Source organism: Myotis lucifugus, unplaced genomic scaffold (assembly GCF_000147115.1).
Source record: "Myotis lucifugus unplaced genomic scaffold, Myoluc2.0 scaffold_216, whole genome shotgun sequence".
Lineage (NCBI taxonomy): Eukaryota > Metazoa > Chordata > Mammalia > Chiroptera > Vespertilionidae > Myotis > Myotis lucifugus.
Genome location: NW_005871264.1, coordinates 1,932,456 through 1,947,079, shown reverse-complemented (window position 1 = coordinate 1,947,079; position 14,624 = coordinate 1,932,456). Strand labels below are relative to the sequence as shown.

At 44.3% G+C, this 14,624-nt stretch overlaps 1 protein-coding gene across 1 annotated transcript in view; it reads left to right on the top strand.

Moving 5' to 3' along the window:
* Positions 1-14,624, top strand: part of SCML4 (Scm polycomb group protein like 4) — a 78,105-nt gene that overhangs the window by 27,736 nt on the left and 35,745 nt on the right. Inside the window, exon 2 of the mRNA XM_006098019.3 lies at positions 7,755-7,968. Coding sequence (XP_006098081.1) covers positions 7,813-7,968 — 156 coding nt within the window. The 5' untranslated portion in view covers positions 7,755-7,812. The remainder of the gene's footprint in view (positions 1-7,754; positions 7,969-14,624) is intronic.

The window sequence follows — 14,624 nt, the reverse complement described above, 5'->3', positions numbered from 1 at the left end:
TAATGCCCCTTTTCTGAATCCACCTTAGAGAAAACTGAGCGGGCACCAAGTTAGAAGCTTCTCGGGAGACCCGTGTGATGCACTTGCCTTGAGCTCTCCTTCTACCTGCATTCAGATGGGAAGCAGGTCAGTGTCATTATTATGTTCAAGCCCAGGAGAACCTCCTGGAATGAGAGAAGAGTAGGTTTTGGAGGAAATCCTCAGGGCCTACATACAGGGGGCCCCTTCAGCTTGGGTGTCCTCTGGGGTCAGCAGTAAAGGGAGAGGGTGCTAAGATCCTGTACGGAGTGCCAGGTGGCAAGGACCTGGTGAGAGTGAGGTGGAGAGGAGCTGGCAGGCCCCAAGCTCCAACTTCCCTTTCAGGTCCTTGACCCTAAGAATCTTAGTCCCTCGGGACCTCTTCTCTCCGAGTATCCTGGCTCTTTGGTCTTCATCCTCAAGACACTAGTTGCCTCAGAACTGCCCTCCTGCCACACCATATCTCTTCTCCCCTCCTACGTGGTGAGCTTCTCAAAGGCAGGAGGGACGAGTAGGGGACTGGCTCCACCAGGGCAGCCCGGCCACGTTGCCTGGCTCCCCATAGGCCACACAGGCAAGGCTTGCCCACAGCTGACCTAAAGCTGACCCAAGTCTTCTCAGAACCCCTGGGATCCTCCCAGAGCAGGGGTGCACAAGAGCTGCTACAAGGCCATTTGCTACCCTCCTCCCATGTCTGTCCAGGAGGCTTTTGTAGGACCGTTTCTTCCTGGTACTGATGAGCAATGAGACATTGCCTGGCCCTCCCTTAGGGGGCAGCTGTGGGCTACGAAATTGCTTCACTGCAGCATGGTGGCTCCTCAGCACCAGGGTGCCACACCACTCGTGGCTTCACCTGGCCCCTTTGGTTTCTGTGTTGTCTTGTGGGGTAAGAGTAGGTCTCTTCTTGCTTTTGCTATCTATGTAAGTAAAAACTATCTAAATCTAAGAAGGGCTTCTAGTCACTTTATATACCTGAGAGTTGTGCTTGACAGGGAGCTTAGCGATCTAGACTGTATAGATGGGAGTCTGAGGCCCAGAGACATTAAGTGACTTGTCCTCGTCTGTCAGCTGATTAGGAGTAGAGCCAGGACTGGGGTCCAGCCCTGAGGTCCAGGGTCATTTCCACCACCTAATACTATTCCTCATGTGCTATGAATGCCCACTGAGATGGTTGCTGGTCTGGTCAGGTCACATGCACACAACCATGGCACAAGCGGAGTGCAGCACCCACGGACTGGCTGTTGCCTCTCAGTCCTTTCAGGGTCCAGAGCGCCTGGCTAGCCTGCCTCCCCGCAGCCAGCCCTGGCCGACCAGTCATGCAGATGGCAGAGCCACTCACTCTAGAGTGAGAGAGAGTAGATTAGACTTATTCAATTGTTTGGTTTTTGAATGCACACAAAATACAAGAGGTAGGAACCAGCACACAAAGAAAAGTCCCTTTCCCTTTCCAGCTCCTAGAATTCCAGCCGCTGCTGCCTACCTCAAAGATGACTCCTACAATTTAAAAACACTGCCAGAGATATTTTATGCATATGAGCATACATGCATGCATATGTGCTTATGCATTTGTAGCATGTATCTTCCTCACCTACCATATGGTAGCATGCCATCCATGCTATAAGATAAACTGAAACAATGATCTTGAAGACCATTCGCTCTCGTTTTTCTTAGCTATGATTCTGCTGGCCACAGGCACGGCAGACGGCATCCTCTCTCCTGCCTCCTCCAGGTCCCTTCTCACAACCATGCATGTAGGCATGCTCCCAGGTGTGGACACAGGTAGGCAGATTCTATCTTTTGAGGAAGTAGGAAAGACAGGAAGTTTCCAAAGGAGGCTTTCTTACAAGCTTCCCATTCTGCCGGGTCATTAACTGACCCGCCATCCTTTTCCATGTCTGTCTGTCGGGATCTAACTAGGAACTCTCTTCAGCATTTAACACTTGGAGTGCGGGAAACGAGTTAAGTCGGCTCGCGTGAATTGCGCGTACTCCGCGGGAGCCGTCTTTAACTCGGTTCATATAGATTTGCGGTGGAGTGCGGGAAACGTGTAAACTCGGGCCGATTGTAACTGCGTATTACCAAATATTTGTTTGTAATCCACCCTTTTGGTGGATGGAACAAAACCAAAAGACAGAGTCATCTTATATTTTGGCGGGAAATTCACCCGCACTCCAAGTGTAAGACACTAGGAATTTAATTCTGGGAAATGGTCGTATGATGATGAAAAAGCCCAAACAGGAGACTGGACGATTAGCCATAGTCCCTGCGGTTGCAGCCACCTCTAGGCTAGAGGCGCAGAGGAAGGAGGGGTGTAGCAGAAGGTAGGGCCAGGTCACCCAACAGGGTGTGCAGCATGAGGCTCTCCAGTGGGAGCTAGCAAAGCAAAGAGAGAGGGCGACAGCTTCCCTTGTCTTACCCAGGCCAACCCCACCCTCCAAACTCAGACCAGCACCCCCTTTGGGCAAATCCAGCAAGCAGCTGTCAAGAAACCTTGGAGGACAGCTCGGGGGTGGAGGTGGGGGTGGGGGGCTGCTCCTTTCACACAGAGAATTGCAGGGGCAGGAGGGGGGATGGAGCTGAGGGAGACAGGGCGAGGGCCAGCCCACAGAGTCTCTCGAGGGCTGTCTTCTGAAAGGATGTCACCTGAAAGGGAAGGCCTGTCAGTGTGGTGGTCAGGGTGCCTGAAAGAAGGTGGCAGCCAGTCCCTCCTGGGCCCGCACCTGCTTTCTCTTGCTCTCTGAAGACCACGTGCTGAGGAGCAGCTGCAGCTGAGGAGCAGCTGCGGCTGTGGGCCCAGGTGGGGGGGCTAGAGTGGGATGCGGTTTCTCTCTTCTTCCTGTGCTGGATGAGGAGAGGGCAGATCCAGCAAACAGGGAGATTTAGGGAACAGCCCAGCCGGTGAATTATTCATAGCTCTGTGGTGTGCTGTCTCTCATGCTTTCAGACACTGTAACATTTTTCCAAACCCTGCAGGTGGTAATGGTGTTTCTCCCACTTCACTACACATATTCTCTGCTCTTGGTTTATGTGTTTCCTCCTCCCCCTTAAATATATGAGGCTCGGCTCTCTGTCACCATCTGTCTTCTGAGTCTCATAAAGAACTCTTAGCCTTTCACAATTACTTCAACTCACTATATTACCATTGTTGTTGTTGCTGTTGATTCATAAATTGTTACAATTTGCTTCTTTGTCCTCTTAACACTACCCCTGACACTCTTTTTTTTTATTAAATTTATTAGGGTGACATTGGTTAATAAAATTATATAGGTTTCAAGTACATAGCACATTCTCTGTGTGTTCACCACCCCAAGCCAAGTCTCCTTCCATCACCAGTCATCTCCCCTTTACCTTCTCCTGCTAGCCACCCCCTTCCCTCTGGCAATCACCATACTGCTGTCTGCGTCCATGAGTCTTTCTTTTTTTTTTCTTTGCTTAATCCCTTCACCCTTCTCACCCGGTCCCCAACCCCCTCCCCTCTGACAACTGTCAGTCCACGATACCCTGGATATTCTTAAATCATCAGAGAGAAACATGTGAGCACTAGGTAGGAGTACAGATGAGTGCTGGCTTTGCTTCTGTTGGCCCAATTTTAGTGTCAGAACTGGGAAAAATGTATATTAAGAGAATGTATTTCCTCAATTTAACAGAACATGTTGCTGTCCCTCTTCTTATAGTATGAGGTTTCTATTGGCCATCAAGGTGTTCGTTTATATTGATGTATTTACACCCAGAATTGAAAATACCTCTGAGCCCAGCTGTGGGCTGTCAGCCCAGGTGAGACGGGCAGACTCCCTGGTGAACGGTGTTGCCACAGGTGCCAGGTGCACTCTGTGGGTGCGATATTGCACCAGGTGCTGTGAAAAGCAAAGTGACATATGAAATACGGCCCATGGCCTCCAGGAATGTACAGAAATCATTTATGTGGGTGAAACAATGAGAAAGTGATATAAACCATCATTTAACCAGAGCTTGCTGAAACTGGTGGTGCAAGCAATAGGTGGTGACGGAGTTGAGAGAAGTGAGAGTGTGAGGAGAAGCAGGAGGGCTTGGGCCACCTTGAAGAATGGTTGAACTTTAGATAAATGCCAAGGTGCATTCTTATCACTGGAAACCACCTTCCACACAGAATTAAGCATCCTGTGGAGCATGGTGTTAGGTTGTATATGAGGCTGCTGACAAAAGAATCACAATAGAGACACTGGCATGTGGGGAATTTAACATGGTGCCCATGAATGAGAGAAAATAGGATTTTGTTGTCCTTTTGAAATGGCAATGAGAAAGAGCATTATAGCAAGGCCAGAAACCCATTCCATGCAGTTCACAGAAGGAAATGCTTTAGAGTCCATTAGGAGTCTAGAGACCCTTGTCACTTCTACCTCTTAATGCGTTTAGAAACAACAGAAGGCCAGTGATCCTGCGTCCTGTCTGGCTGGCCCATCCTTCTCCATGTACCACCAAATGCCCCTGCACGTACCTGTTCCATTGCCAGCTCTGTGCATTTAGCTTGCTCTGCTCGGCCTGGGAATATCCTGCCTCTGGTGTCACCTTCGTGTGCTTTCCTCTTCCCACTGCTCCCAACTGATTTCTTTCCTCCATGGTGTTCTCACAGCATTTGATATGAAACCTCTGTGCCACTATCTATCTCACATATTATTATTGTCTCTCTACTTGTCTGCTTCTTCATAGTTTGTGAATACGTTAGGAGATGTACCTTATGTATTTTCATCTGTAATCCAAGTGTCTAAGCACAGTATTTTACAGTCACTGTGTAGTCAACAGATATTTGTTGGATGAATTGATAAATGAATGAGTGAATGAATGAGTGGATACATGAATACATGCCTCAGGATTGACTCCCAGGTGACTCCATGGCATTGACGTATGCTTTTGGATTTGGTCATTCCTTGTTTTTGACCTTGATAGAGCTACCATTAATTTACATGCATTAAATTGGCAAGACGAACAGGTAAAATGTCATCCCTAAATTCATAGACCAGATCTTAGTTTCTCTTGGTTTCAGTTGTACTATTTCTAGCCAAGCCTTGTTTTGATAAGAAAAGGGAGACCTGCCTGGGAAACCAGCTGCAAATCACTTGATTTAATACGTCAAGTCATCATTTAACAACTTCATCGAGGCAAAACTTGGCGATCCAGAGACTGATGATTAGGCTGTACTAGGAGCAGAATCTCCTAATGTTTGCTAAAGCTCTTTGCTCCAAGATGGCTTCCAAGTGCACAACTGAAAGCAGAGAAACTCAGAGGTCTCATGTCCACCTCCAGGGCTGTGACAGTTCTGAAATGATTTATATACTCGGTTGTATCAAGTTGTGGTCCATGGCTAGGATGTCTTTGGAGAGCATTTGAGGTCTTTGGAGATGATGGGAAATCTTTGGGGAAGGGCAGTAACCCAGCTGCCACCTGACCCCACCTGGAAGAAGGTGGTATTAAGGAGGGTGGTTGCCTCTGTTTTTGCTTTCTTCTTGGTACCATTTTTTAAACCATAGGTAGAAAAACAGTATAAAAAATTAACAATGAGGGAATAATTCCCATTCTATGGAAGTTTCTATTGGAAATGTGTACTTTTTATTCAGCCTTTTTTGTTTTCTTGTTTTCTAGTGGTTTTGGCTTTTGATCCCCTGGTCACTGCTTTAATACCCCAAATTGTTACAAAAAGGCAAAGACGATTTTATCACCAGAAATATCAGAGAAGACTTCTTTCTATGCCTGAACATATGCAAATTTATCTATATCTATATACATAAAAAGACATGACTAGAATCCTACTATATATACTATTTTGCAGTGTTCATATATGCATGAGTGTATGCATACATGCATATATACTTAAAATTACAAAGTATTCTGTTTTATGAATATGAAATAGTTTACTAAACTAAGGCTGTTTGGAAAGATATTTTGCTTGCATCCAGTATTTCACTATTATAATTAATATGCAAAAAATATCCTTGGCCACATATCTTTGTGTTCTTCCCAGATTATCTTCTTAAGACAAATCCTTAGGAATAATATAGCTGGATCAGGAAATGTGCATGTGTGAGTTTTAAAGAGATTTTCAAATTGTCCTCCAGAAAGGTTGGCTAATTTCTACCCCTGCCAACTGTAAATAATAGTGTCTATTCCTCTCCCCCCTCACCAATAGAGTATTGTCAGGGTTATTCACATTTATCAGTCTGAGAGCCACAAATGATATCAATTCACTTTTGGGGGAGGTTACCAGTAAAGTTTAAAATCTTTTCCTGTGATAATTGGCCATTTATTTCTGTTTATCCTCTCTCTTTCACATTTTTAAATCAGAGTTCTTATTTTCATTTTAGTAATTTGAAGAAATTCTTTGTATTAACCTTTTGTTGGCCCAAATGTAGCAAATAGACTCCTCAGATTTTCATTTATTTTCAAGATTTTACTTTTACTATATGAAGACATTTGAGTTCTATGTAGTCATGTCTATCAATCTTTCCGTCATACTCAGATTTCCTAAGTTTTCCACCAAAATTAGAGAGTGCGTCACCACCTCAAGAGCATAAAAACTCAGTCTGGTGCCTGCATACTGCCCAGACAGGGCGTAGGGGCTGCTTCTATCATCTTTCCCAACTCCGTCTGCCACCTTTTGAGCAAGAGCCTCTCATTTCCACTGTTAGGTACCACTGATTCTCAGAAATTAATGTTATTACACGACATCATTCCTGAGTAAAAGGCAAACGCTTATCTCATTTGCCACATTCCAGGAACTCTGACCCCTGAGCTCATGATATCGGTTGTGTTCTCTGGGTTGGGGATGAGCAACAAGCTCTTGCTGAAAGATTTGGCCAACTGTACTTGAGAAGCTTATTGTTGGTATTTTTAATTCTAAAAATATTATAGTATGTGGTACTATTCACTTGGAAGAGTGGATTTTCACTTGGTGAACAGTTACCCAGAGTCCCGCCATCTTTGCCATTGGTAACATTTTAGCATGTTTCCTTTTACTTCTTCACCATATACATTTTTGTGTAATTGAGGTCATGTTTATGTGCAATTTATGTGATGCTTTTTCACTCAACACCATATTATTAAGGGTATTTTTAAAGGCTTTTAACTAGTTGATTGTTTCATTCTGTAGATAAATCAACTATTCCCCTATTGTTTGTTATTTGGGTTGTGTCCATTTTATTTTTGCAATTACAAATCAGGTTAAAATAAATATTTCTGTATGTAAATCTCTGCCCACAATTGGATTGAGGGATATAACTGACTTTTAACACAATTGATTTTCACTGTTAAATTTCATTCATGGGGAAAAAAGGTTGTAACAATTCACAACCCAACCAAAGGGATAGGAGTGAATATGAGAGAATGATTATGTCTATTTAATACTATTATTATATCAGTGCAAAGTTGAACTAACTGGGGAAAGTGAGACACGGATAGATAAACTTGTCTTGTTGCTGGTAATGCTATCAATTGTGTTTGGCGTTGGGAATCTGTTGTCCTCTCCACCTAGCCAGTACCTTTCCTACTTCACTAGAGACCCATGGAAATGTGCTATCCTTGAAATTAGACCAGGAGCTCAACAGCACCATAAAAGCTCCTCGTGGTGTCTGGCTCTCTCCTGTATTTGGTCTTCCCTCCAATAAGGGGTGGTTTGGCCAAAATCACCAAACCGGATCCATGTTTGCCTTGCAAACCAAACAAACACTTCTGTTTCTGTTTTGCTTTGTGTCTGGACGGATTCTTAGCGCCTCTTCTGCCTGTGAGTGATTTGTCACTTCTTCTGCAAGACTGGCACCAGCAGAAATGCAGTCTCAGAGGACCCCTGGGAGAAAGCGAGGCCGACCCCCACTTCACTCAACGCCTGTGAAGATGGCAGTTCATAACCTTTATTCTGCGTCAGCTGGCTCTTTACCGGCAGTGAAGATCCCAAAGAAAAGAGGGCGGAAACCTGGGTACAAGGTATGGCTCCATCACCCCCTTTCTCCAAAGTGCTATCGGGCTGGGGCACGGGTGCGTGGGCAGGGGAATGTGAGGAAAGGTGGGGAGCTGAGTAAAGGCAGGATCAATGCCTTTCTGTCAATGGAGCTGTAAGGGACGTGGCCCCGTGGTTACACGATGCATGCTGTTGCTGTCATGTGCATTTTCACAAGTGGACAAAGCAAATTACACCAGATGGGGGAAGCTGTAAGGCGAGACCACTTTAGGGTCAGAGCTAAAGACACATTATGCAGCCTCACATCTAAATTAATGTTTCGGACACCGAGCTTTCCCCTGACTGTCTTTTGGGGCGGCTCTGGAAACCACTTCCCAGAACTCATTCGTCATTTATTTTAGTAGAAGCAGATGATGGCCCCGAGTCACTTACACTAATCATGAGAGCAGGCTAGTGTCAAAGGACACAGACGAGTGTTCCCCACTAGAGCCTCAGTCAGGGACTCATCCTGAAAATGCTGGGTGTGAACTCATGGTTTCCTGCTTGTAAAAGGTATTGACGTCATTTGGCTCCAAGGAGGTGTCTCAGGCAAAGTTAAAATCCTGTGACCCTTTTACACATTAAGATTTGGAGAGGCTGGGGGTGGAGGGTAAATTCTCCATTGTAACTGCAGTCACATAAAGCAACCCAGACCTGCGGATGAGATATGTTTGCAGATGCTACTGGAGAGGAAAGATGAGCTTGTGCCCCATAAGCCTTTGGGCATCAGAAAATGAGCTTCAGAAGTTTCCCTTCGTTCACTTGTCTTGAAATAAAGAGCTTATGTTTCCATCTTGAGATCTGAATGCTCAAACCAAAATGCAAATTGGCAATTAACTCCCATAGATTTAGGGAAATGTATGGAAATTATTTCAGGTCAGCAGAAAGACGAAGCTTCCGAAGAGCTGGTTATGAATTCAGCCTTTATCCTTTTGGTTCTCTGCAGTTCTTCCAATTGCTGGAAACGAAAAACGGTAGGTGGGGGGAAGTGACTCAAAGTTGTTTGGGGGTTGTTGGTTTTAATAAAAGTTTTTAGGTAAAGTCTTTTGTCACTGGTTATTTTTAAAAATATATTTTTATTAATTTCAGAGAGGAAGGGAGAGGGAGAGAGAGATAGAAGCATCAATGATGAGAGAGAATCATTGATTGGCTGCCTCCTGCACGCCTCCAACTGGGGATCAAGCCCACAACCTGGGCATGTACCCTTGACCAGAATTGAACCCGGGACCCTTCAGTCCACAGGCCGATGCTCTATCCACTGAGCCAAACCAGCCAGGTCTGTCACTGGTTATTTTTCTAATGAAGGGAGCCCCCTTTTCCTCATGGTCACCACACCTTCAGAACTGTGTCTCTGAAGCTGGCCCGGGGCAGGTCTCCTGCTCAGCTACCTGCACAGTGGCCCACAACTGGGAATTGCATCTGGAAGGCTGGACCGGGCAGCCTTTCTGTTTATAGAGCCAGGGAGCAAATCCAGGAGCCGAAGAAGAAACACACTGAAAACTTTTCTCTTCTGTTTGGCCTTTCTCCTACTCCCCTGGGAGCTGTGACCCAAGAATGAAAATTACTGACAGACACAGCATTTCTGGAGCCAGGAAAAATGGAAATTCACTCCATGGAATGAACCCGACTTTGCAATTTTCCTGTCTCCTTAAAAAGGGCAGTTTTCAGTGCTCCTAACACTCAGAGACACCTCAGGGCAGGAAGAAAGCTTTGGGGATGCTAAGTAGGCACTGTGGGCCCTGCACTAAGTAGGCAGGTCTCACACCCATGCCTCACAGGGTTTTGCTTTGGGGACAACGGGCCACAGCTCTTCCTTGAGTCCACCTCCCATACACTTGGGGAAACGGGTGGGAATTATTTCAGGCCAGCAGCTCCCAGACAGCTCCCCAAGCGTCAGAGAAGAATGGCTCCAAACCAGGTGCCCGTCTGCATGAAGTTCCGACCCACTCATGACCTGGGAAAAATAAGAACCATCTGAAAGGCTCATAAAGCCAAAATGATTCCACTTAAAGGATTATCCTTTACTCTGACATATCTGCTTCCTACCATTTTGGTGTTAAAGTTTATTTTATTTTATTAAGTGTTGTATGTTGTCAGGATTTGCTAATTTTAAAAAGGTTCTATTTGGCGAAATAAAGTTGGCAAACTATTAAGTCTCTCCAGTTTTATGTTGACAGTTTCTTAGACCCTGAAGCCCCCTTTACTATTAACAAAAAGGTTTTAATTGTGGAGAAGCTGGCAAGGAAACTATACGGTTTCATTACATTTACCAAATAACCACTAATTTGGCAATTTTAACAATCTGGGACAACAGTTGGGGAGCCAGAAGTTGTTAAAAAACTGCTGAGCAAGCAAAATGAGATATTACTTGGTCTACTCTTAAAGTTCTCGTATTTTATTACTAAGAAAATGCTTTCGAGCCCTCCCTGAGTTTGTTTACTTTACTGTAGACACATTTCTTACAAGCTCGATTACAGCAGTTTATTAATAGCCTTAGATTTGAAGGGGATGATGTTTGGGGGGAGAAGACTACACACACAGCTGGACACCGAGGGGATAATAATAATTATCATCATAATTCTATGATAATGTGTTAATAATATAGAACAATAAAGTATGCAATAATATTACCATTATAAAATAATAAATAACATAATTTTGTCATACCAGTAATAACATTATGGCATATTTATACTACCAATATTATCATAATAAGAAGTGTTTGAGCCTTCGGCAGGGCAGACTCGGCAGACTCGCCCCCGGGAGGTTCTGAGAACAGCTGGCGGTGCTGACTGTATCACAGGTCTGTGCTGCTTGCTGTCTGTCACTTCGTGCCTGGTGCTACCCCAAGCTGCTCTGTCAGTCATGTGCTCCTGCACATGTGGAAACTCTCTCTGGCCCAAGTAGGAAGCAAGCTTCTCCTTTAAGACCAATCATACAGGTGGTGACATTTAACCCCTTCTCTGAGTCTTGAGAAGAACATGAGTGAATTATGGGCAGGAAAGGGAAAGTTCAACTGGCTGTCAGTGCTCCAGAGTTCATAGGTCGTGGCTCCTCCCAGGGCCCATCTGGCCACCTCTCTCTTCGCCCTGGCTGACAGCCATGTTGCTGGGACAAGCTCGCTGCTGTGAGAGGATCATTATGGCTTTACTGTCCCCTTCTCATCCAAGTCAAAGGAAGCAAACACCTCTTACCATTAATTTTCTCTGAAGAGCTGTAACCTGACCACCATGCAAAAAGTTATTTTACATCTCATTGGCAGCATCTGCTATTGATTTAGGTCCTTTGTTCAGAGACTCCCCAAGGTCAACAGGTAGACTCCATGACTAAAAAAACCATCGAAGTCTTTTTTAGGAGATAAAGAGAGAGGGTCTGCACCAAGGAGAAGCCCTGGCTCCCATTCTGTAGACGCAGATGACTCCGTGTCTCCACATAGCGGGATTTTCCATTTCTGTGTCTTTATGATTGGAATTCTGATTTAAGCAGAAAAAAAGTACTGGACTTTTAAAATAGCCATTTGTCTCCAATACATAATAATAATAATGAATACTAATAGCAATGATATGTAACATTTGTTGAGCACTTCTATGTTTGTGGTTCTAGCCAAAGCACTTTATGTGTATTTTCTTATTTGATCCTTGATGGTTTGATAGTAAGGGGAGTTAGAAAAACTGCAGGAATTAGGCATGAATCAACCAACCCCCAGAGCCTGAGGCCACTTACTATCAGGCTAGCAGCCCTCTACCTTTTCACTATCTCTTTGTAGTAATTATGCTTTCTGATTAAAAATAAGTAAATTATGTTCTGTCTGCTCTGTTTAATGAGTTAGAAAAGTGTAACATGTTCTAGAAAGAATTTCATTCCTGAAATATTAAAAAAAAAGGTTAAAATGTTCTTAAGTGTTGGCAGTTATATTATTCAGGATACAAAGTCAGCTGCTGTAATGGTGGCTTAAAGACAATAGAAGCTAATAATTTCTTTCTCATGTTAAAGTCTGGGAAGGCCATCTGGTACTGTTACAATGGCTTGATGGTATTGGGGACCCAGGCTCCTTCTATATTGTTGCTCTGCCATCTTAACAAAAGTCCCTGCTTCATGCTCTTAAATGGCTCCTTCAGTTCCTACTATCCCACTCATTCAGGACAGAGCTAGTAGAAGCATGTCTTTCCCCTTTAAGGGCCCAGCCCTCAAAGTTGCACACAACCCTATACTTGCATCTAGCTGGCCAGACTTATTTACTTAGCCTTACTTAGCTCCAAGGAAGATGTGAAAGTGTAGTGCTGGTGACCAGGTGATGAGCTAAACTTCAGGGGTTCCATTATTAAAGGAATATGGAGCATGGATATTTGCGAATAATCAGCAGCCTTGGCTAACTAAGTACTTAAAGGACAGTCTTCTGTTTACTGGAAATTTTACTTTTAAAGAAAGTAATTTTTTAATGACTATGGGTAAACTCAACATTTTGTTTTGTTTCCCTTTTCTTACTGTCATCTCCCCTTCCACCCCAAAGTATATACTCTTGGCACTGAGTAATAAGAAGTCAAATTCACAAAAATCTCAATTAGGAGAATGTTCAAATTTAAGAAGACAGGGTTTTGTTTGTTTCAATACTTCTTTGAAGCATCTTTCTAAAATGTGTTTTCATTAGAAATGTTGAATTGGCTTCAATGCTTCTTTGATTATACAGATCTTATGTGCTTTAAAATCATATATATGAGCACTAAATGCAGCTTAATAGTAGGCCAGGGAAGAATTGATATTTAATAACTTCCGGTGCCTATTTTTAAGGCCCCCCTCTTGCTGATAGTTGGTATGGAGTGCCACCTGTGGTTCATGGTGGAAAATGATTACACAGGCACAAGGCAGGGGCCATTCCCTCTGGGTGGACAGTGTGCAGCACCAACGGCAGGGACTCTCTCCTTGGACTTCTGTAGCCCCCCCAGTCCCCACCCCAGGGCTGGAGCGGGGGTCAGTATTGGGCTCAGCCATAGGTCAGGGGCAGTGGTATGCTGGCAGATGTTTCTAGCATTCTGAGTGTAGCTCCCGGGTGAATGTTAGCTGATATTTTCACAGATGTTAAGGAGTAAGACAAATGTGATCAGTGAAGTTGTATGTTGGAACTTCTTTCATCTGTCAAGGATGTGAGTTCTTTGCTGAATTGGATAATATAGTTTTGAACTCACAAAATATTTCAATATCTTGTCCTATTTACAGTGTAACAGCTACAGTCAAGATACACTTTTAAGTTTAACCTGGATTTTTAACATTTTCTTAAATCTATGTATCAGTAAGATAATAATTCCAGTCCTAATTTGTAGCATTTACCAATTTCCAAGGTCTAAATATTCCCAATATGGCCAATTTCAAGTCACCAGTGTGACGTCTCTGAACATGGTTTTGGGAAAAGATGTGCAGCCACCCACCCTTGCATCTGTATTTCCATGCAGATGCAAATGTAGAATAATTGGAAAATGATGAGTTTTGAGTATCTATTATCTTTGTCTTTAATAGACTTTAATTAATACTCTAAGTACATATATTCAGTCATTTTAAATAATGGCTGTATTTAACATTCAACTTGCAAGATGACTGAAAACCTAACAATCATCTCTGTGGACCCATATAAGCTGGCTCCAGCTCCCCCTGCTCGGAGTTCTGCTGTGCACGATGCCTGTAGCTGGATGTCCCCTGTCCCCTCTTCATCTGCAGGGCTGGCTGCTTTGACCCATGCCTGCTGATACACAGAACTTGGCCCCTCACCAGTTTCTGTAAGAAACCCAGTCACACCAAGCAATTCCTTGAAATATGTTGTCTCTACTGAAGATTGTTGGGGTCACAGGACAGAGTGGACAGGATACCACCAAATAATTCTCAGACAGATCTGGTGTTTTGAATTCCACTTTATCCAGTGATGGAGTCTTTTTTTCCCTTTTTCTTCCATCTTTCTCTGCATACCCACTGAGTACTGACTTCATTGTCTCCTCATTTGGCTTCCCTCTGTCAGGAGGAAATGCAACCATTCCTCCCAGCCCACCTCAGGTAGAGCAGCAGCACCCCATCCTCTCTCCCTCCCCCTTCACCCCTGCTGTACCTCAGCAGTTTCAGTGCCATTAGGGCCCAGAGGAGAATCTGAACCCAATGCAGTGTTGGTGGGGAAAAGCTCCAGCTTTCACACCCTCTACTCACCCCATGTGCACCTCTGAAAGGCATAAGGACACCGGGCCGTTCCCTTCCCACACCCAAGCACCCCCTTCTGTCTTCACTGCGATGCAAGCAGTACATTGTATTGGGATAATATGTTTTCCTAGGGAAGTTTTAGTGCAAATGCTTCTCAACTAGGATCTTAGATTTGACTGACATGTTGCCCAAGCAGGTCTCAAGGCCAAAGGATACTGGCTCCTCCTTCCTTTGGTGTTTAACCTCTCCCCCAAATGCAGGGAGGAAAAGGTATGAGTCGGCCCCAAAGCAAGCTGACTCCTAGGAATGGAATTAAGTTCTTGGCTACAAACTTCTTGTTATTGGAGCTGATTTGCATTTTCAACAGGTAGGTTTTTAGACCAAAATCTGAGGTTAGACACTGTGAGGTATTCAATTTCCCCAAACTCTGCTCCCTACAGCACTTCCTCAGAACCCTGCCCAGGGG